Source organism: Lipotes vexillifer, unplaced genomic scaffold, assembly GCF_000442215.2.
Source record: "Lipotes vexillifer unplaced genomic scaffold, Lipotes_vexillifer_v1.1 scaffold889, whole genome shotgun sequence".
Lineage (NCBI taxonomy): Eukaryota > Metazoa > Chordata > Mammalia > Artiodactyla > Lipotidae > Lipotes > Lipotes vexillifer.
The window spans coordinates 1,182,374-1,204,965 of record NW_006788335.1 but is presented as its reverse complement, the minus strand read 5'-3'; the positions used below and the strand labels follow the sequence as shown (position 1 = coordinate 1,204,965).

Sequence of the window (22,592 nt, the reverse complement as noted above, 5' to 3'; positions counted from 1 at the left end):
AGGAATGCTGCCCCTGGAGCATCTGTCAGGAAGGGAGATCGCAGAGTCGGTTTCTCTGATGTGTTCTGTCCATTCTGCCTTTCTTACTCTGGGAGCTGCTCCAGCAGGTCAAGTGTGGGGAGAGAAGTCGAGTCTGGTGTTAGAAGTCCTGGGACCCGGAGAGGGGCAGGTTCCTTTCCTGGTACTTATCAAAACACCCGGCTGGTTGTAGCTTCCTCTCCCTACACTGAAGTTAGCTGACCTTCAGAACATTTGCTGAGAGATCTGAGTTCTTACCCTCTCTTCAACTAAGTCAGGATTTGACCTTTGGTAGATCCCTCCATTCCTCTGGGCCTCAGTTTCCCCACCTGTAAAATGAGAAAGTCAGATGAAATTATTTCAAAACCTGGCTTTATTGCTCTCATAGTAAGGTGAATATTTATGGAGCACTTACTGTGGGTCAGGCGCTGTACCTGACAGGTACCCGCTTGTGTCACTTAATTCCAGTTTTACTAGTAAGGACACTGAGACTTTGAGGATGTAAGTGGCCTGACATTACCCTTCTAGTAGCTGGTAGAGCCTGTGCTGGAGCCCTAGATTGGTCCTACTCCAAGCCTGTGTTCTTAGCCCCCATATGAAGCCCGTTCAACAGACCACAACCACTGCTACTGCTACTTAGAGGAGTTAACAAGCTCATTAGGCAGGAGATCATAAAACCTTTCAGATAAACAGTACAAAAGGGATCCCCTCTTAAATATAAGAAAGAAATAAACGGAAAAGTATAAGAATCAATTTTAGAAGGAAGAAACTTTCCCCCAAATACCTGCAGTTTTGTAATTTGGGGCCTTGGGGGTTGAGGGCAGGGAACCAGGAATCTGAGTCTCCACCAGGGGGCAGCACTCCTGCAGGCAGTTTTTGATTCCTGTGTCTAGGGTCCGCAAATCCTGTCAGAAAATCCTGCCTCTCAGACATGGTACAGTTTTGCTGCCTTTGAGGTGCTGGGTGGATCCCGAGATCATCCAAGTCCCAAATTCCAAAGCAGTATAAACACGCTGCCAGCGAGTTCGCAGTGTCATTTTGGCTCTGTGTAAACCGTGTCTGCTACCTGGTGCCCTGACCGCCCTGCTTCCGTCTGCCAGGTAGCCGCGTCCGGAGAGGGCTCCACCATCAGCGGTTATCTCAGCCGTTGTAAGAAAGGGAAGAGGCCCTGGAAGAAGCTCTGGTTTGTCATCAAAGGCAAAGTGCTCTACACCTACATGGCCAGTGAGGTAGTGTGGTTCCTGCTTTCTCTCCTCTCCCGTGAGGGCCCATGCGTTAAGCTCGTGCCTCAGACTGTCTGTGTGGGGTGTGCACTGTGCCTCACCAGAGGGCGGTGTGAGTCCAGCATCTGGTTCCCACGTCAGTTCCCACTTCGGTCAGGTGTTTACTGAGGGACGCCGTGTGGATATGCAGCCATGCGTCCATTTCCAATCTGAGTAATTTACCGTTTCTTTGTGGGGCTAAGGCGGTACAGCAGGCAGGACTGTGCAGCATAGCATTTGGGTATCACAGCCCCAGCATCCAGGACAAGCTGGCACTCCCTAAAAGAGAGCTCCTTTCTGTTCTCCACTTCAGTTGTTTGAGACAAAATTCAGCAGCTTGGAGGGAGCTACCATACTTACTTTCTTATTTATTTATGGTTGCATCGGGTCTTAGTTGCGGCATGCTGGATCTTCATTGCAGCACATGGGCTTCTCTCTAGTTGTGGCACGTGGGCTCCAGAGTGCTTGGGCTCTGTACTTGAGGCGCACGGGCTCAGTAGTTGCGGCGCGCGGGCTTAGTTGCCCCATGGCATGTGGGATCTTAGTTCCCCAACCAGGGATCGAACCCGCGTCCCCTGCATTGGAAGGCGGATTCTTAGCCACTGGACCACCAGGGAAGTCCCACTTCTTTACTTTTTGTCTGTGCATTTGTCAGGGAACTATATTGCCTCATGGTAACTCTTCTGCTAAGTAAAACTCAAGTTTATATACATATATCATAGAACATCTTACATTTACGTCTACTAAAATATCGGAGAGGGCCTTGGTCAAGCCTGCTTCTGGTGTAGATAGGTGTGAGCTTGGCTGTACAGCCGGGGGCGCTCTGGTCCTGGCCCAGGCTAAACCCGTGGGATAATGTGAAAGATTTCCGTGCCCAGGCCCCACCATCTGATGGTTTCCACAGGTGAAATCCGCTTTGAAAATGGGACTTAAATGCATTCTGCCCAGCTGCACAGGGTAGGTGTTTTACCCACAAGGATGTGCACATCAGCACAGGGCTGGCCCTTCTCCCCTGACCGCAGATGCTGGTATCCGGGCAGAAGGCACTGCCTTCTTCCGGGCATAAAGCTTCCCTCATGAGGGGCCTGCAGCTGCGCCGGCTGCAGTCAGCCCCATCTTCAGGGATCCCAGAGGCCAGGAGGGACGCAGACACACAGAGGGGACCCACTGTGGGCCTGAGTGACTCGGGCACTGTGTGAGGCAAGCCCTCCCCTGAGGGGGCCTTTCACTTACGGGTCCACAGATGGGGCTCTCCGTGCTGAGGAGAATGTGGATCTTTCTGGAACAATCTGAAATGTGCTGCAACCCAGAGTGGCATCTTCCTAAGGAGGCATTCCACAGGACACTCGCAGGGGCCCTCTGAGAACTGGGTTCTGAGAGAACCCTGAGTAGACAGTTTGTGGGACTTCCTCACAGTAGTGCTTTTGAGTCTCTAATGAGCAACGGCATGTTGTGGGTCCCCAGGATGTGGAGAGTCCCAAGGTGGCCTGACAGCAGGCCCTTCCTCACAGAGCATCTCATGGAAAACACACTTGGGGAAGAAATGCTGGCTTAGACAGATGAACAAAGGCTAGTGATAATTAACCAACCACCAAAGAGAGTGGATCCTGTTTGAGAATGGAAAACCCAGAGGCCGCGGGTCCTGAGCAACAGTTGTCATGGAAGTGAGAGTGTGGGTTAATTTTAAAAGACGGATTTAAGTATGCTTCCAAAGCCACTTCCTCAGAGAGAGGAACTTGTACAGTTTCTCAATAAGCCTAAACCAGTGACAGGACCAAGCTTTCAAATTCCATCAAAGAAAAAAATTTGATGAAATGGATAGCCAGTTTTCACTGTCTACACTACCATGAACCCCGTCATGTACCCTGAGGTAACCCAAACCAGATGTAACTTGCTGTCAGTAACAGTCCTGGGAGAGAGTGACTATCAGAAATACATAGGAATCTTTTAAATTTTTTCCAATATTTTATTATTTAGTCAATATATTTATTATTATTATGTTTAAACAATTTCAAACATAAAGATGTTGAAGGAATTTTACAGTGAACTGTCTTATAACCATCAACTAGATTATACAAGTAACATTTAATTACACTTCCTTGAACAAATATCTGTCTATGCGTCTCTCATCCATCTTACTTTTTGATGCTTTTCAAGTATACTTCCCCCTAAGAGTTCAATATTTCTGTATCTTTTTTTTCTTTTGAGGTACAATTTATATATAATGAAATACACAAATCTTAAGGATACTATCTGTTGAGTTTTGACTAATGAATACCCCTGTAAATCCCCACCTCACCCCTATCCCCGGAGGCAACACAGTTTTGATTTTTTTCCTACCGTATATTAGTTATCTCTTTTAGATCTTCATACAGATGGAATCATGTGTGACTTCTTGCACTCAGCATGTTTTTGAGATTCATTCATGTTGTTGCACTCAGTAGTAGGTCATTTCTTTTATGACTGAGTCGTACTCCATTTTGTGAATATACCGGTTTGTCCATTCACCAGTTGAAGGACATTTGAGTTGTTTCCAATTTGAGGCGGTTATGAATAAAGCCAATTTAAACTTTTGCATACAGGCTTTTGTGTGAAAATAGGTTTTTATTTCACTTTGGGTGAATACCTAGGATTGGAATTTCTGGATCACAGAAGGGTATATATTTGGCTTTTAAGAAATTAGCAGACATTTTTCCAGAATGGTGTAGCATTTAACAGTCCCTGCAACAGTGTAGGTAAATTTGGGAGTTCTGGTTGTTCCATGTGTTTGTCAGCACTTGGTATTGTCAGTCTTTAATTTAGCCATTCTGGTGGGGGTGTAGTAGTATCTTAATGTGGTTTTAATTTAGATTTCCCTAGTGACTAGTGATATTTTTCATGTGTCTGTTGGCTATATATATATTTCTCTTTGAGAAGCGTCTGTTCGGATCTCTTGCCCACTTTTTAGAGTAGATTGTTTGTTATTGAGTTACAGGAATTCTTTCTGTACCCTGGCTACCAGTCTTTTATGAGATAAACATTTTGTGAATATTCTTTCCCAGTCTGTGGCTTGTCTGTTCATTTTTTTAAATGAATGAATGAATCAATCTTTTGGTGAACAGAAGTTTATAACTTTAATGAGGTCAATTAATGTTTTCTTTTTTGGCTATTGCTTTCGTGTCCTAAGAAACTTCCGACTACTGTAAGTCACAAAGTTATTTTCCCCATATTTTCTTTTGAAAACTTTACTGTTTTAGTTTTTACATTTAGGTCTATCTCAAATTAATTTTTGTGTATGGTGTGAGATAGGAGTCAAGGCTCATTTTTTCCCCTATAGGTATCCAGTTGTTTCCAGCACCGTTTGTAGCAAAGACTTCCCTTTCCTTATTGGATTATTTTGGCGTCTTTATTAAATATTAAATGACTAAGTGGGGGTCTGTTTCTGGGCTCCCTATTCTGTTTTACTGATATATTTACCAAACATTATGCCAATACCATACTGTCTGTCTTATTACTATAACTTTATGTAGTAAGCCTTAAGTCAGGTCGTGTAAGTCCTCCAACTTTGTTCTTTTTAGAGGTTTCAGTACAATTTTGAATTTAATTGGTAAGGGTGAGCGTCCTCTTGCTTTGTCTCAATCTTAAGGGAAAAGGATTCACTGTTGCGCTCTTAAGTATGATGTTGCTGGTAGGTATTTTATAGATGCCCTTTGTCAGATAAAGGAAGTTCCCTTCTATTCCTAGTTTGCTGTGAGTTTTTATCGTGAATGGATGTTGAATTTTGTCAAAAGTTTTTTCTGATCTAGCAGTCTTTTTTTTTTTAAACATCTTTATTGGAGTATAATTGCTTTACAATGGTGTGTTAGTTTCTGCTGTATAATAAAAATATGGAACGCTTCACAGATTTGCATGTCATCCTGGCTCGGGGGCCATGCTAATCTTCTCTGTATCTTTCCAATTTTAGTATATGTGCTGCCAAAGGAGCACTGATGTAGCAGTCTTTGAAAATGGATTCCCTTTTAGACACAAACTCTACTCTCCCCCCGCCTCCTCGCACAGTCATTCTGATGTGCTTAACTAATTATATCTCTTTGTTTATGTGTGATTTTATAAAGCTGTATTCTTTATGAACATGTATTTTTACATAAATATGTGTGTACAAAAATATCTTTATCTATATATAAAAAGCTCTTTCTTTTTCCGCTAAGCACTGTGATTTTAAGATTCATCTGTGTTCTCTGGGTACATCTCACCGAATTGTTAGCAGCCCTATAGCACGGACACCCTGAGTGCTCCATATTGAAGCGCTGCGAAAGAGGGCCTGGGGGGATGAGTACAGAATACGTTAACAAGGGTAACACTAGAAATCTGAGTCACTGATAAATCGAGTTAGTGGAAAGAATGTGGGGTTTTAGAAAGTGGTCACGAGTCCAAACACTGGCTCTGCCCCTTACTCGCTGTGTGATCTTGGGGAGCTATTTACCTTCTTTGAGCCTCAGTTTCTTCTTAGAATGGGGGTGACACCTTCTATGATTGGTACGAAGATTAAACAAGATAATGTGAACGTGAAAGTGCCTGGACCCTAAATGCTGTCACAAAATGTTAAGTTTCTTTTCCTCCTCGCGACTGGTGCTGGCGGGGAAGTGGGAGTGAAGAGTATGTGTGTGATAATTGCACCGTTGCCAGAGATGCCCCACACAGAGGGGCTCGTCATGCATGTTACATTGGAAGCATCAGTGATTGCTAAGCTGCTGACTGGGTATCTTGCCGTGTTTAACATCAGTTTTCCCTTTGCCTCTCTGCAGGACACAGTGGCCTTGGAGAGCATGCCCCTCCTGGGTTTCACCATCGTGCCAGAAAAGGAGGAGGGCAGCAGCGAAGTAGGACCTATTTTTCACCTTTACCACAAGAAAACCGTATTTTATAGCTTCAAAGCAGAGGATACCCATTCGGCTCAGAGGTACCAAAATAACTAGTCGTGCGTTTCCTTGCGTCTCTCTCAGAAGGGAGCGAGCTGTCACCCTGGGCTTTGGCTTCTGTTCTTCTCCATCCATCCTGTCCTTTCAAGTCCCCTCGGGCCACAGCAGAGCAGCAGATTTAAATTCACAGGCAGACCTCAGACATATTGCGGGTTCGGTTCCAGACCACCGCAGTAAAGTGAATGTTAAAGCAAAGCGAGTCACAAACTTTTTGGTTGGCCAGTGCGTAAAAAGTTATGTTTATACTGTAGTCTACCACCTCTGCAATAGCATTACGTCTAAACAAATGTACATACCTTAATTTGAAAAAACCTCACTGCTAAAAAATGCTAACCATCATCCGAGCCTTCAACAAGTCATGATGTTTTTCTGATAGTGACATCAAAGATCACTGGTCACAGATCACCATGACAAATACTTATAACAATGGAAAAGTTTGGAATATTGTGAGAACTGCCAAAATATGATACAGAGACACAAACTGAGCAAATACTGTTGGAGAAATGGTGCTGCTAGACTTGCTGGACATAGGGTTTCCACAAACCTTCAATTTATAGAAAATGCAGTATCTCCGAGCACAGTAAAGCAAAGCACAATAAAACAAGGTCTGCCTGTATTATGACTCATTCATACAGGTGTGCATTGATTCAGCAACCTTTGCCCTGTACTCTAGGCGTTTTGCTAAATGCTAGGGAAACAAATATAGTAGGACACGGTTGCTGACTTCAGGCTAATAAGTCTCATCATTCATGGGTTCCCTGGCCAGGGTTCCAGGCAGAGCCTCAACACCAAGTGTCCCCTCTCTTCTGCGTTGCAGGTGGATCGAAGCCATGGAAGATGCAAGTGTGTTATAGCAGTTATCAAGCACGTGGACTCAGAGTACACTCTTAGGTTGATGCGTGGACCCTTCCAGAAGCCAATCTGTGTCTCCACTCATCTGGACACACATCTCGATTCAGCATGGGGCCTGACCTTGTTTGCTATAACCCCTCTCTCACACCTTCACAAGTGGAACCCTTAAGGGATATTTATGGACCTTTTCTGTCTTCGTGTTTTCCACCCCCGCCCCAGGCATAAACTATTTCCTTTTCCAGTAGTGAGTTAAAATTTAGTAACATGAAGACGTGGAAACCAATAGAGAAGTACATTTTAGAAATGCAAGCTTTTTAGTAGAAACAAGCTTTTACAATTTTTACTCCTGGTAAACATGATGACCTTTCACGTTGTTGATGTCAGTGCCTCAGGTGAAATGAGAAACAACCAGCAAATAACAGCTACTCTCATCAAAAGCACTTTATTGTTTTACTGAGCAACAACCTCCAGTTTTATTTTTTCCAAGGGATTTACTTAAGTAAATGGTAGATGGAGTCCTGTGGACTAACTTGCCACCAGTACTGGCTGTGGTGCAAGGAGGCGACACCAGGAGGGTGTCCCTTACCACGGAGGGTGCAGGGCCACGTGGCACTGGAGCACAAGGGGAGGACTCTCTCTTCCAAGTGCCCACTCGACCTGCAGACCGACAGGGCTTCCGAAAGGAGATATTCCGTCCTCCCCACGGCGGCCCCAACACCAGAGTAGTGCGGGAAACTCCGCGGCTGGCAGATCCGGCCCTCGCCCCCGGAGGTCACTGCAGACCCTCCGAAGAGACAGGGGTCTGCTTTAATTTATTGTGTGCCTTCCTGAGTTTACCCTGCACAAGCTGACTTCGTTACGCTTGTGAGAACTGTTCTTGTTTTCGACACGGTGATCCTTCTGCTGTATTCCTGAAGCCCTGAAAGAGACAAAAGGAGAGAAAACAAGATGCAATCAGAAGGTGAATTCGTGGTCTCGGCCAGTGGCTCTGGATACAGTGAGGGAGCACAGAAATAGTGGCTTGAAGATCCTCTCTGGGCGCCTGGGGCTCAGTCACCTCCCCGCTGATGACTGCTGCTCACGATGCTGGACGTGTTTTTACATAAAGCAGAGTGGTGGGGGGGGACTCCTTGTTACTCTCATCGAAATAAAAAACAATCATCACATATTCTGATGTCCTGTCCCCATCTTCCTGCTGCCCTGTCCCCTAAAAAAGGCATTTGCTGACAAACATTTTGTAAAAAGCACCATCTCCAGGAGTTATTTACATTAAATATTTTTAGGGGAATTTTTTTTTCTAGTTTGCAGTTCTTTTAAAATGTTTGGTTAAACATTTAATTAATGATTCAAACTAAGTGATTAGAGAGGCCTTCTTATTAATTTTTGAGGACTTTCATTTTCATCATCAGACATATTGAAATGGGCCTTCTAGACCCTTTGAGCCTTTAGAAAGCACAACAGGACTTCAGCACAAGGAAGTGGGCGCTTCTCCAACCTGCCCGTGCCACTGCCCATTGTCAGTTTCTGAGCTCCGGGTAGAATTATGTCTGGAAGTCACCTGGAAGGCCTCTTTTACTGTATAACATCCTATTTCTGATACTCCGTGAAGAAGATGTGATAGGGCTTTTATTCTCAGTGAATAGTTAACCCTGATAAAAACACCTGAGTTGTAGCTAAAACATACTGGTTGGGTTTTGTCAAAGGAAGTATAGCCACAGAGGTCCTGCACAGCTCGCGTGTGACTGGGTGAGGATCTGCCCGGTTACCTGGGCCTCGCTTTCACCTGGCCTCCCCATGGTTCTGCGTGGATGCATTTCAGCCGATTTCTACTGGTTGATTTGGTTCATTGTCCCTCCCCTGCCCTTCTCTCTGGCCAGCTCGTCTTACATGTTCATGTCAGCGTCTGTCCACTGGGTGAACCCAGAGTAACTCGGGCCCAGAGGCTGGAGGAGTGGCTGCCCAAGGCCCCACGATACTTGCTCTCCCCAGGCACAGGGCAGCCCCTGGGCACATCCCCAGCAGAGGCTGTGTTTCTAGAGGGGAAGCTGTGCTGTGGCTTAGAAACCAGAACACACTCCAGGAGCCCTGAGCCCCGGTGCCTTCACCTGTCACCCGGAGACCCTTCCAGCTTCCCAAAGAGATCAGGGGACACAGCGCACACCGGGCGTTTGTAGGAGTGGACCGAAGGCTGTGACACTGGAAAGCAGGTAGCACTTATTTTACACTCTGGTGGTTTCACAGCTTCCCTGAGACTGGATGTGTCTCTCCAGTCTGGACTGGTCCTCATAAGCAGGAAGAACTCTGTTCGTTGTCACTAACGCAGAGCACACTGGAACATGGTAGTGACCCGGGACACTGATTGAGCTCCTGGGTCCTAATAAGTCTTCTATTAATACATGTCAGAAATATACTCTGAGTTGTTCTTCTGAGGCTGACAGATTCCCTGACTACTCGTTCTCTTTTGGATGCAGCCCGGGCAGGTGAGGCGTGAGGGGCTGATGCCCAGGTGGTGTGCTGGTGTGCACCGACCCTGACGGCCCTGCTGTAGCCCCAGAAGCAGGTCAGAGTCCTTTTCCCATCTAGTCCAGCCTCTCGTTTGATTGACAGTATAAATGGCATCACTGAACACTGAGGCCCTACGTGGGGACTGAGGCCACCTGGGGTGGGAGTGGTAGGAGCTGATGGAACCCGAGTTTCTTTCTTTTAAAAAATTAATTTATTTTTATTTTTGGCTGCGTTGGGTCTTTGCTGCTGTGCGCGGGCTTTTCTCTAGTTGTGGCGAACGGGGGCTAATCCTCGTTGTGGTGGCGTGGGCTTCTCATTGGGTGGCTTCTCTTGTTGCAGAGCACGGGCTCTAGGTACGCGGATCAGTAGTTGTGGCACGAGGGCTCAGTAGTTGTGGCTTGCAGGCTCTAGAGTGCAGGCTCGGTAGTTGTGGCGCACGGGCTTAGATGTTCCGTGGCATGTGGGATCTTCCCGGACCAGGGCTCGAATCCGTGTCCCCTGCATTGGCAGGCGGATTCTTAACCACTGCGCCACCAGGGAAGCCCCTGAGTTTCTTTCTGCTGTGGGGCAGTCAACCACATGCTGGAATATTCTTCCCTTCACGGATTCAGCCTGTGATACGCGGCTGCTGTGAGCAGGGAAACTTCTGTGCTTCCACGTATTAAGTGTCAGTCAAGAGGACAAATGTATCCACAGTAAGACGTCTGTTTCCAATAGCAAGTAAAGGGAAACCAACCTCACACTGGTTTAGACAGTTAGGAAATCAGCTCAACAAGAAGTGGGAAAGCAGGGCAGGTTCAGGGCTGGACAGTAACCCCCAAGCTCCAAGCTCTTTGGGTTACTGACCTGTCGTCCATTGTCAGCTTGATTCCAGGGCTGGTTCCCAAGAGGCTGACCGGTGACCGCCCCCAGTGATGGGAGCTACCGCTGGCCTATTCACAGCCTGCAAAGAGGGGGCTCAGCTCCCTGTAGCTTCTTCTTAGAAGCACCCAGAAGACCCTCCACACGGCTCCAGGACCACACTTACTGAGCTGTCACTGCCAAGGGCACCACTATGACTGGCAGAGACCAGTCAGCTGGGGGAGAGGGAGCTGATGGAGGCGGCTGGGGGGATTCACCCACAGTGGCCACTCTCTGGACCACATCTTTTGGAAAGAAGACTATGGTTTGGATTAGTGTAGTGCACGGGCTGTGCCTTGCCATGGATTTGGGGGATGTTCTGTGATAGAGTAACTTACACAGCCATCATTGGGGCATCTATTACGTATTTGCTGAATATTACTGTCAGTGGCATTGGGGAGGCTGGTTTGATGTTATTGGTATTTTAAGCCCCTAATAAAAACAATTACTAAATCAGCAGCCAAACAGCACTGATCTCTCATGGGCTCGTAGAAGACCTTTGTGTGATTAACAACAAATGATAGCAAACATCTCGGCACGAAGGGCTCTAAGCACCTTAACCCCGCTCCTCCATTTAATTCTCCCAAGGACCTGTTGAGGTGAGTTGTTTTTCTGATTATTATTATCCCCATTTTGCAGATGAGGAAACTGGGGAATAGAAATGTTAGGTCGCTTGCCCAGGGTCACACACTCACAATTGGCAAACCCATGCTTGTAACTGTTCCCCTGTGGTGCCTCCCTCGAATGTGTGTGAGCTGATACTCAGGGCAATTTTCTGACACTTGCAACATGATGTCCCTCCTAAAATCAACAGAAATCTCTAACTGCCCAGGACCAATCAGTAGGACCTTTTTTCCAATGGTATAACAAACACAATGTTGAGTCAGAGAAAAATTGTGCATTTTTTTTCTCCAAGCAGAATCCTTAGATGTTGTCACGTAAGGTACCATCCATGTACATAATCCAGTGTTTTCAGTATACTAATTGCAACAATGAATACAGTTCTGTTTTTCTGCAATCATATGCACAAGATTTACCTCAACTTAAAATGGGGATCTGGATATTTAAAACCCAAAGTACACAGGCTTTAAAAATAATTGAACATTTCACATTTCTAGGGTTATTCAATAATTGACATGTTAGAATGCATACTCAAATATGAGGGATCTTTAAGGTAAGTAACCTTGGGGATTCAGCACATTTCTCTCACTTACATAATGGAATAGCTTAGAATTCCTATGATGGATTTATAAATAATAACCTAAAAATTGATCAATTACTTGCTATTCTCAAACCCTTTATGAATTTACGTCCTGTGGTGAAAAGACAAGCCCGAAGGGTATAGTTAACACATGTTCTATAAGAATGGACAAGAAGTCTTATTTTGGGAAGGAAGCCGTCATATCCTTGCCACACCAGTTCCAAGGGGAAGAGAGCACGTGTTCACAGAACACTTCTGTGTCCTGGGGGGTTGCACCCCCAAGGGAAGGGGGCTATTTCCAGAAGTGAAATCAAGCCAGTGCAAGCAGTGCACAGCCCGGGGTGTGTTGGTCATGTGAAGCCAGAGCAGTGTGTCGGGGTGACAGACCACAAATGTACAACTTGCTGCAGCCAGAACCTGGGCCACTTTACCAAGGCTGCCCCCCCTTGGGGTGCAGCGGGGAACAGCAGAGGGAGAGCTGGCCCTGGGGACAGCTGCATAGGTTCTGTGGTCTGAGACGGCTGCCCCACTATGCATGTGTGGGTGGCTTCAGGCTCTTCCCGCAGCCCACCCCTCTCCTCTGGGGTGCCCCTCTCCAGGTCTACAAGTGCCCTCAGGAAACTGTGGACAGGCAAGTTGGGGATCCAGGGTTGGGAGGGTCTGGGAAGGTTTTCAGAGTAAAAACTTAACTTAGTCCGTGGGCAGTGACCTCAGCTTGTGGCCAGGCTTGGAGTCTGTGGTACCAGTGTACATACAGGGTCTATCTGCAGTGTATAGTCAGATCCTGAGCTGAAGAAAATGAGACCCGAGAGTGTCTGAAATGATGTTTTAGGCACAAGGGCTGTCACTAGTATGGTCAGACAGACTGCAAGGCACCTTTTAGAATTCAACACTGTGCCAAACGTTATCAGGAGGAATACACAACTAAGGTAGTGAACATCTGAGGGGAAACCAGCCTAACCGAGCCAGACTCCGGACTACAGAGGCAGTGCCCAGCCTCACAATATCCCCTTCCACCAGAACTCTCTCTGGAGAAGCTTAAGGCCCCGTGGCCACCCTCACAATGTCCTGGTGATCTTGGAGTGATTTTGCAGACAAGTTCTCTACGTGGTCTGGGTCTCTTCGGTGCACAGATAATTGATGATGTCTTACAGGGAAGGGCATTCTGTGTTGACAGAGCAGAATGACGGCGGGCCTCTTCTCTACTTTGATCATCTTTCAAGGGTGCCGTTAAACTAGAGCCAGTGTAGAGAGCAAAAGAGAGGCTTGGACAAGAGAAAATCTGTATTTAGAAAGCACAAGACAAAAGAGAAAAAGAAGAAAAAGAAAAAAGGAAGAAAGCACCATAAATGAGTTCCTTTTATTCTTGTTTTTCAAACTGGACAGTATTGTGACGAAAGAAACGGAAGAACAGCTTCAGGGCTAACAGCACATTTTGACTTCTGTAAGAAAGTTGCTTTGCTTGCTTGCTTGGGGCAGGAAGAACCGGGTTCCTGATTGGCTGATTCAAAATTAAACAGCTCCCTCCCGCCTTGGGAACTTCCGGTCCTGTGAAGGGTATAAAGGCCTCGCCCGACTGTTAGTCTGGGTCTCACTCACTTCTCTCTGAGTGGGACCCTGTCCGGACAGTTTGTGTAAGCTTCTATACTTGTCTATACTTGTATAAATCCTTTGCTAATCTTTACTTGGTGTTGGTGATTCTCGGGTGTCCTTGGTTGGGACACAGGTCGCATTTACCGGGGAACTCGACTCCAGGCGTGTGGCTCCCGGACGGCAACAGTATCCCCCAAGTTCCAAGTGAGTTATGGAATCAATGTAATGGGTCACAACCAGGACCCGACCCCTGCCCCACACACCAAAGAGCAGAGTAGAAGGCAGCAGAATATTCCATCATCCTTAAGGACCATTTTATGACATTTTTGTTTCAGTCATACGTGTATGTATATACTGTATGTGATATGCTGCTTGTTGATAAAAATGTATTTATACTTATAGATCATGGTCAAAAAATTTTTAAACCACTAGCCTAAGAGTTATCAGGTAAGGAAAAAAAAATAAAGAGCACAAAGTTGCAGTCAGACACATAATAAGCCAAAACAGAATTAAAGACACATATTCAAATGTAATGACACTTCCAGTTTTATTTTTGAATGCTTCAAAATACTACAAAGAGGAAAACATATAAAACTCATGGAAAAGCTACCCAAATTCTTTCAGTTATTCTGGAAACTGACTTTACATCCTGTGGTGAAAAGACAGACTTTGCTGATTGAAACTCTGATACGCTCATAAACAATGACTTTCCTAATACAGAGAAATGCTGATTTACCTAAGTCATTTCTGAAACGTCTGTGAACAAGTCCAATTTCATGTTGAAACCTGAGTCTCAAGAAACACCTAGATAATCGCGAAACATGCATTTCTTGGCTCCTCCCAAAACCTACTAAAAGGACAGTAAATGAATAAAGAGATATAACCTAAAGGACAAAGAAAATCCAAGAGGCATAGGGTATGGAAATGGTCAGCTCATTTTTGGAAGATATAACATGCGTGGACAGTAGCAGCTAACATGGTAGAGGAGAAAGCTAATACCATAGTGACCCCTGGGAGAGATGCCAGTGAGACATATCAGCCCCTGCCTCCAGGGAGGCTTGGAAGCCGGAGGCACCGTATCTGGGAGGGCCATGGTGGGACTCAAGGCCATGGTGGGACTCAACAGGAGCACCAGTGGAGTCTCTGTAAGGAGTCATGAGACCCTCATCCCCTGACCCCACCCTACAGACAAGTGACTGCCCTGGAAGGAGACAGGAAACACACACACACTTTGGATTCAACTTTTTTTTTTTAATTTTATTTATTTATTTTATTCTTGGCTGCACTGGGTCTTTGTTGCTGCACTCGGGTTTTCTCTAGTTGGCAGTGAGTGGGGGCTACCCTTCGTTGCGGTACACTGGCTCTAGGCGCGTGGGCTTCAGTAGTTGTGGCTTATGGGCTCTAGAGCGCAGGCTCAGTAGTTGTGGCGCACGGGCTTAGTTGCTCCGCGGCATGTGGGATCTTCCTGGACCAGGGATCGAACCCGTGTCCCCTGCACTGGCAGGCGAATTCTTAACCAGTGCCACCAGGGAAGTTCCTGGATTCAACTTCTAAACGGGCGGCTCCTGTTTCCTGCCTGCCAAGTTCCCTCTCCTTGAGATGAAAATGTGTGCTCAATAGAAGGAATCAAAATTCTTGAGTTCAACAGTTTTTTTGTTGGGAGACTACCCCTGAATGACGCTGTAATCTGAAGGTGGCTGAAAAGACCCATTATGAAGGACTTTCATTTGCCCTGACTGAGGAGTTTGGATTTTATCTGATTAGTCCAAGGTCCTAAACTGGTTCTGAGGCCCAGAACCATGCTTAAGAGATGCTGCTTGGCCTGCACAGTTGAAAAACCATTTGCAAATTGCGAACATTTTAAAGTTAAGAAATTTTTATGTTTACAAATCTGGATTCCTGGTTTCTCTTGAGAAATCTGAGATGCATCATCTCTGGACCACATTCCAGGAGCTGATGAGGGGCTCTACCCCTTTAAGTAGGTACTGAGCTCTCCAGGTGTCACTACCACCATTTAACATACTAATTGTGTTTGTATCCGTTTATTAACCTCCCTTAGATTGTCTGCCAGACTCCTACACCCTCCCCCAAGGCCCCCAAGGCCCCACCTGAGGCATCTGAGGTTTTACTTCAGCCCTAAGCAATGCAGAACTATTAAAGAACTTCATAAATAGAAGAGGGCTAGGAGAGGCTCTGTTTCAGCAGCAGCACAAAGGGAGCAAGGAAGGATGAATGAATGAGGAAGGCAGCTAGTTAGACTGGTTAGGAAGGCTAGAAAACTACACAGCGGCATAGAGATGAAGATAAGACCTAAACTAGAGACCAGTAGAGGAGGGGCCAAACCTGAGGGTAAAACCAAGGGGATTTGTTGTTTAGACCCTCAGTCTTAACAGTGTACCCAGAGTCTCCTGAAAGCCAGAAGCCTCAGGCAGCGTCCTATCTCTCCCCAAGGGAAAGGGCAGGATCCAAAGCAAAGCACTTAAGGGAGAGGCTTTTCCAAGGAACTTCTGCTTTGAGGTGCATTCCCTGGCCTGCAGTGAACAGGCTGTGGGGTGGAAATAATTTCTTTAAGAAACTCAAGGAATGCTACTGTTTAACTTCTAGACTTCATCAGTGAAAGGCTGGTAGTCCCAAGTGGGTTAGCTCTTGAGGTGGTGCTGGGTTAGTAAAGAACTCCAGACCTGGGCTTCCCTGGTGGCGCAGTGGTTGAGAGTCTGCCTGCCGATGCAGGGGACACGGGTTCGTGCCCCGGTCCGGGAAGATCCCCCATGCCGCGGAGCGTCTGGGCCCGTGAGCCATGGCTGCTGAGCCTGCGCGTCCGGAGCACCCGCAACGGGAGAGGCCACAGCCTAAACACTGAGAGTCCCAATTAGACGACATTTAAAAACAAGACATTCTCCTGAGCATATTCTAAAACGGGACTAAGGGCAGGTGCATTTTTCTGATAATCTGATTTTCCATCATGTTTCCAAGATACCTGAGCCAAGTACAACTTATTAAGGCATGGGAAGCCCCAGGTCAGAAACCAAATGGTCATAACTCTCAATAAAAGCCATTCTGGAGGGGCTCAGGACTCACTCCTGCAGTGTTCCTGTGTTCCAGAACCATCCATCCACCGCAGGGTCGGTCCTTCTCTTCCTGGGAAGAACAAGGGCCATTGATACAGAGGTTGAGACCTCCGCAAGTAACCTTCTACTGTGACAGAATCAGAGGTGGGCAGAAGAGGGTTTTCTTCCTTTCGAAATCCTCAAGGACAAAAGAGAAGAAATAAGCAGAAATAACTATTAATAAACGTTCCACCACTTGCTAGCCACGCGACTTTGGAGAAGTTATTCTTCCTCTGTTAAAGGCCTCTGCCTCTTCAGTTGTAAAAAAGAGAAAAAAAAGATAACACCATCTACTTCACAGGGTTATTATGAAGATTAAACAGGATAATGTGTAAGTGTAAGGAATGTGCAATCTGGTCGTCTCTTCAGATACCAAATTCATTAAAAAAAAAGGCTAGCAACAATTACGTGAGGTTTAAAAGTTTATTTTATAAACATGTCAATTATACAAATGAGAAACAGAAGTTTCAGAAATTGATTACTGTATATAGTAAAAAAGCATAAGCTATTATAGAAAAATTGACACATAGATGTACGTAAGTACTTAAAAAGGTAATTATTGTCTTCCTAGTCTGTGAAAATAAAAAAAACATTACTTACGCTATCACAAAAGCCATACCCTTACAGGTAAAAAAAACTCTACTAGATAATAGTAAAAAAAACTCTACTAGATAATAGTAATTTTAAAAATTTAGCACATCTACAACTATTTAGTCAAAACTTGATTTTCATTGACTCAGCATTTATCATTTAAATGCAAATTCAAAATAAGCTTGGATGGCAAAAAACATTTACTCTGTTAGGTACAAAATGAAACCGCATGATCTAGTTCCTTCTCTCAGTTAATGACTGCAGAACAGACTGCTTAAGTGTTGTGGGAAAAAAGACCTGCCCGAGGACCAGAGGAGGGAACACCTGGATCTCATTCACAAGTACTGTGTAGGGAGCTAGAAGCCCCAGGCTCGTATCTCAGCTCCAAGAAGTCACCAAAACCTTTACAGAGTTCATCTGTAAAAATGGGATGATGATATGAACACTGTTTACCATACACTGTTGCTGTGAAAAGCATTCATTCAATAAATGCCCACTGCAGGACTTCCCTGGTGGTGCAGTGGTTAAGACTCCACCTTCCAACACAGGGGGTGCGGGTTTGATCCCTGGTTGGGGAACTAAGATCCCACGTGTTGCACAGTGCGGCCGAAAAAAAAAAAAAGGAAATGCCCACTTCATGCCCATTCTGTACTTCTGTACTAGGTACTGTGTTAAGGGCTGAGATAGAGCAGGACAAGGCACATTTCGATACAAGGCTCAGTATGGGTAGGTGATGAGGCGATGCACACACAAGGGCTGGGTACTGCTGGATATATCATTCCCACTGAGCCACTGGCCCTGTCAATGAGTACTCTTCAGGCATAGTTAAGGAATTAAAAAAGATTCTCTTAAAAGGTTAAACAAAAAGTTTTGTCTCTTTTTTCTGACACACATTTTTGGAATTAGATCAGTGATCTGGGCCTGTAGTGTGCATCAGAATGACCTGTGATGCTCAGTACAAGTGCTGATGCCAGGCCCCACCCAAAGCTTGCAGTTTCAGACCCAACGGGGGCCCCGGCAGTTCTGAAGTACACTCTGCAATTAAGAACACTTTATTTTAAAGGCTGATAAAACGTTAAAAGCACTGTTAATGCAAATGTGGATACATCATATTAACAGTCAAAAAGTATAGCTAGTATAACACAAAATGTATAATATTTTTGTGATTATAAAGTCCATCAAGTGTTACAAAGCCATTTAAGAGTTCTCACTAAAAGCTTCTACCAAAAACACAATGGAACACAAAATAGCACTATGGCAGTGGTGCCCTCAGCTTGCAAAAGCCTTTTACCTGCTGATACTGTTTGCAATCTGTGTGTGTATATACGTGTGCTTCTGTCCTTCAGGGGACAAAAAGAGCTCAAGCCCATCAAGATTGTGAACTTTGCTATTACTTTTAATATTGAACAACTAACCTTTTAACCCAGTGGTCCGCAACCTTTTTGGCACCAGGGACCGGTTTCATGGAAGACAATTTTTCCACAGAAGGAGGGGTGTGGGGTGGTTCAGGCGGTAACGTGAGCGACAAAGCTTCGCTTGCTCACCCACCACTCACCTCCTGCTGTGCGCCCGGTTCCTAACAGGCCACGGACCGCTACTGGTCCATGGCCCAGGGGTTGAGGACCCCTGTTTTAACTGGAAATTTTACTGAATACTACTGCAAACAAAGCAAACTGATGCAGCATGGTTTACAAACCTTAAGGTGAAAAGGACTAGATTAGAGCCCTGGCTTCACTTTCTGCACCTGTAGCACTGGGAGGGTTACTTAACTTATCTGGGTGTCAGTTCCTGCACCTTAGTAAAATGAAATAACAGTGCCTTGCTCCAGAATTGCTGAGTATTAAATGGAGAAAATTAAGAAAACTATAAGCCATCATAGAAACATTAACTATTTTTAGTATTCATTTAAAAATCTAGTACAATTATAATTTGCCCCAAAAAACCCTTAAAACTCATTTAAGTGTATATTTTAAAGCTATATCTATAAGTATTATATAACATTAAAAACAATTTTGGGGGGAAAAAAGTACACAATTACAAAGCAGTTCATGTTTACAAGGATTTACCATCAAAGCACTGTGTTCCCTTAGGCATATCATTTGACCTCTCTGGTCTCATCTGCCTCTCCTGTAAAATCGTTCTGCCAGAAGAGGATTTAACCATATCATCTCTGAGACCCCTTCCAGCTTCAGGATCTGTGGTTCACCACGACATTATAAATTTAAGTCTTTTCTCCACTTACTTCCTTGGAAGGTGAAAACAAGGAAGGAAAATGGGTGTGTTTAAAGCATTTCCTATCAAATAAAAATTTTACAAGATTATGGACAAAATACTCAAATTTGGGGTCATACTGATAAAAGCCCAAATGGCCACTGTTTAAGAAAAAAGCTTAAACGATCCACCTTGGAGTCAGTATTCATAATAAAGATGAAAAGTGCAGGAAACAAATCAATTAGCAGAGGATCTTCGGCCTACAGAGAAAGCATGGTGATCAAGGAGTCTGGCCTAAGCACTTCAGGGCATCCCTGATAACACAGTGGTCCACACCCTACAAAGCAAGTCAAAACCATTTCAAAGAGAGAAGTAGCTAATGAAAACCTACAACCTAAGATTCACAGGCTCACGAGAAGCAACTGTATTTGTATAATTTAAGCAATTCTGCAAAGAGTTTTGTTTTTGTTTTTGTTTTTTTTTTTTGCGATATGTGGGCCTCTCACCGTCGTGGCCTCTCCCGTTGCCGGACGCGCAAGCTCAGCGCCCATGGCCCACGGGCCCAGCCGCTCCGCGGCATGTGGGATCCTCCCGGACCGGGGCACGAACCCGTATCCCCTGCATCGGCAGGCGGACTCCCAACCACTGCGCCACCAGGGAGGCCCTGCAAAGAGTTTTTTAATACACATTTAAGCATGGTTTACTCGTTTCAAATCGCGATACTCTTTACGCACTTGACCTGATACTCAGAAACTGGTGCCTCCTCGGACCATCTATACCGAGGGCACAAACAGTTCAATACCCACCCAACAAACCACCCGCTTCCGACCTACAGGCTCTCCGCTCTGTCATTGCTTCCTCACTCAACACAGAGGTTTCAGCTCGGCGGGGGCCGGGGTGGAGGACGTCACAGCGAGAACACAGCCCCTACCCGGCCTCGAGGAGCTCGCGGGCCCCCGGGAGGGGCGGACTGGCCCCCGAATAACGGTACCCGGCGTTCCTGGCCTTCGAAAACGACCAACCAACCCCTTACCCCGACGACCTCGGCATTTAACCTACATGGTGGCCCTAAAGCGGTGCGGACCCAGTCGGGTCAGACACCCAGGTGAACTGCGCGAAACGCTGCGCCCTGCGCCCGCCGCCGCCGCCGGGGCCGGGCCGCCAAGGGGCCGGACGGAGCAGCGCGACCGCCGCGTTCCGTTGCGCGCGCGCGCCTCAGCCAATCGCGTGCTCGCCCGCCCCCCGCGGCCGCGGCGAGGCTGGCTCTGGGAAGAGGAAGAAGAACATTCGCCCTCCTCCTACCAGCGCGCGGGCGGCGGCGGCGGCGGCACCGGGGTCACGAACTCTGACCTTTCACTGACAAAAACAATAACAAACCCCTCCTTCCCCGCGACCCCGGCGGTGCCTCCGGGCCCGCCCTCGCCGCCCCGCTCCCACCTGGGCGTCTCGTCTCTCTCCCGCTGACCTGCGAGCCCGCGGCCCGGGGCTCCCGCCATCCGCCGACGCCGGGAAGCCGGCCTCCCCGCGCCCTGCCCTCCGCGCCGGGGGCCGCCCGCCGCAGACACGGGACCTGCTTCGAGGTCGCTTTGGCGCCAAATCCTGAGGTAAAATTGAATAAAGGCCGGGGCGGGCTCGGGCCGGCGGCGGAGGGGGCGGTCCTGGCGCGCGGACATGGAGGCGCCGCGGCGGCGGCTGAACCCGACCCTTTTACCTTTGCCACGGGGCGGCGGCGCCGGCGCCAACCGCTTTGCATAGTGGGCCGGGCCGCTCCCCTCCCCTCCCCGCCCGCGGCCGGCGGAGCGAGCGGGCTACCCCTGTCCGGCCCGGCCGGCACGAGGGTGGGGGCGGAGGGGGACGGCCGCGGCCCCGCCTCACAGTTGGCCCTCCGCCAACGCCGCCATTTTGTTCTCGGCGGAGATGGCTCCTGCTGGGCCCCGCTCCCCTCCTCCTCCTCTATCGCCTCCTCCTTTCTGCAGTCCCTCCTTCTCTCGCTCCCCGGCTCCTCTACCCTCCGCTTCCCGCCCGCCTTTGGCGACCGCCGCGGCCCAACCGCCGTTTTTTCCTGAAGGGGAGGGTGGAGGAAAGGGAGGAAGGCGGGTGCGGGCGCGAGCTTGTGAGCGACAGCTGGGCGGGCCAGTTGGCGCCCAGAGAGGAGGGCCGGGGCCCCCCCGCGGCGCCGCCCCCCGAGGCTTTGCTGACTGGTTCTGTCGGCAGGGGGCGGTCCCCGCGCGTCGCGGGAGCCCTGGCGGGGTGGGAGCAGAAGCCGGGGCGTGACGTGGGGCCAGGGCGCCGGGGGCGGGGCGGGGGCTCAGCCGGGTGAGCGTGAGGCGCGCGGCTAGGGCCCGGGCGCGTCCTCCGCGTGGAACGCGTCCAGAATGAGTGCTGTGGAACAATAGTAATAAAGGTGTTGAAGCATCCTGAACCCAGGGCGCTGGCTCGTGTGAAGGGCTTTTTGGAATCTGGACACCTTAGAGCTCCTGCCCGTATGCGGCTCAATTTCATCGACTGTGTAATGGGAGGATGGGCGTTCTTGCCAGGCCGGACCTCCTTTCTCAGATCGTTTGAGGGGCTCAACTCGGAAAATGGAGTCCAGGCTACTTTCCGAACCTCAGAGTAATGCAAAAATGGTGTTGTTGTTGAAAATGGAGTGTGGAGCCACCCGGAGTGGAAAGCCTAAGGGTATTGAGGGCTTGAGAGAACAGAGGAGAATCTGGAGTGTTCTCTTATCATTCGTTGGTTACATACGTATTTGCTTAGTCTGGGGCACTGGGGATACATCCAGAGAACCAGCTAGACCAGGCCTCTGCCCTCCTATGATTGGGGGTAGGGTGAATAGACAATTAAAGAGGTGATTTCGGAGAGTGGTAAATCCTGTGAAGGAAGTGAAGTGAAACTGGATGTGTTGAAAGCCTGACGCAACTACGATTGAATGGTCGGGGAAGGCCTCCGTGAGGACGTGATGTTTGAATGGAGGAACCCAAGGAAGGAATAGCGTGAGAAAGAAAACAGCAAATGCAAAGCCCCAGGAGGGAAGGCGTTTGATGTGAGTGAGGCTGGAGAGCTCGTTCGTTGTCCCGTCCATTATTCCCCTCTACCTCCAGGCTGAGGTCTGTGAAATATGACAAAGGTAGTGGAGAATAAATCTCTAATTTAATAATCAATGAGAATCAAGGAAAATATAGCCGTGAAATGAATAGCTGTTGAATACATGACTTGGTGGAAAGTCTCAGAAAATCACTTTACTTCCAGATTCAAATCCTTTGTCATTCGCTTGTGTTCATCCTCAATTCCTCAAATATTTCCTGAGCCCCCCTATTACCCAGGCGCTAGTTGACTAAGACATTGGTGGGTGTCAAGTATGTGAATATAGTTCTATACACCTGAGTTCTGTTCT

At 47.3% G+C, this 22,592-nt stretch overlaps 2 protein-coding genes across 2 annotated transcripts in view; both read left to right on the top strand.

The window, feature by feature from the left end:
• FGD5 (FYVE, RhoGEF and PH domain containing 5) overlaps nt 1-7,092 on the top strand; it is a 119,125-nt gene extending 112,033 nt beyond the window's left edge. The window contains exons 19-21 of the mRNA XM_007461575.1: nt 1,119-1,247; nt 6,065-6,219; nt 7,056-7,092. Coding sequence (XP_007461637.1) covers nt 1,119-1,247; nt 6,065-6,219; nt 7,056-7,092 — 321 coding nt within the window. The remainder of the gene's footprint in view (nt 1-1,118; nt 1,248-6,064; nt 6,220-7,055) is intronic.
• A 13,388-nt stretch (nt 7,093-20,480) lies between these two features.
• The window catches only part of NR2C2 (nuclear receptor subfamily 2 group C member 2), an 80,007-nt gene continuing 77,895 nt past the window's right edge, over nt 20,481-22,592 (top strand). Inside the window, exon 1 of the mRNA XM_007461574.1 lies at nt 20,481-20,802. The gene's annotated coding sequence lies outside the window, so the exon portion shown is untranslated. The remainder of the gene's footprint in view (nt 20,803-22,592) is intronic.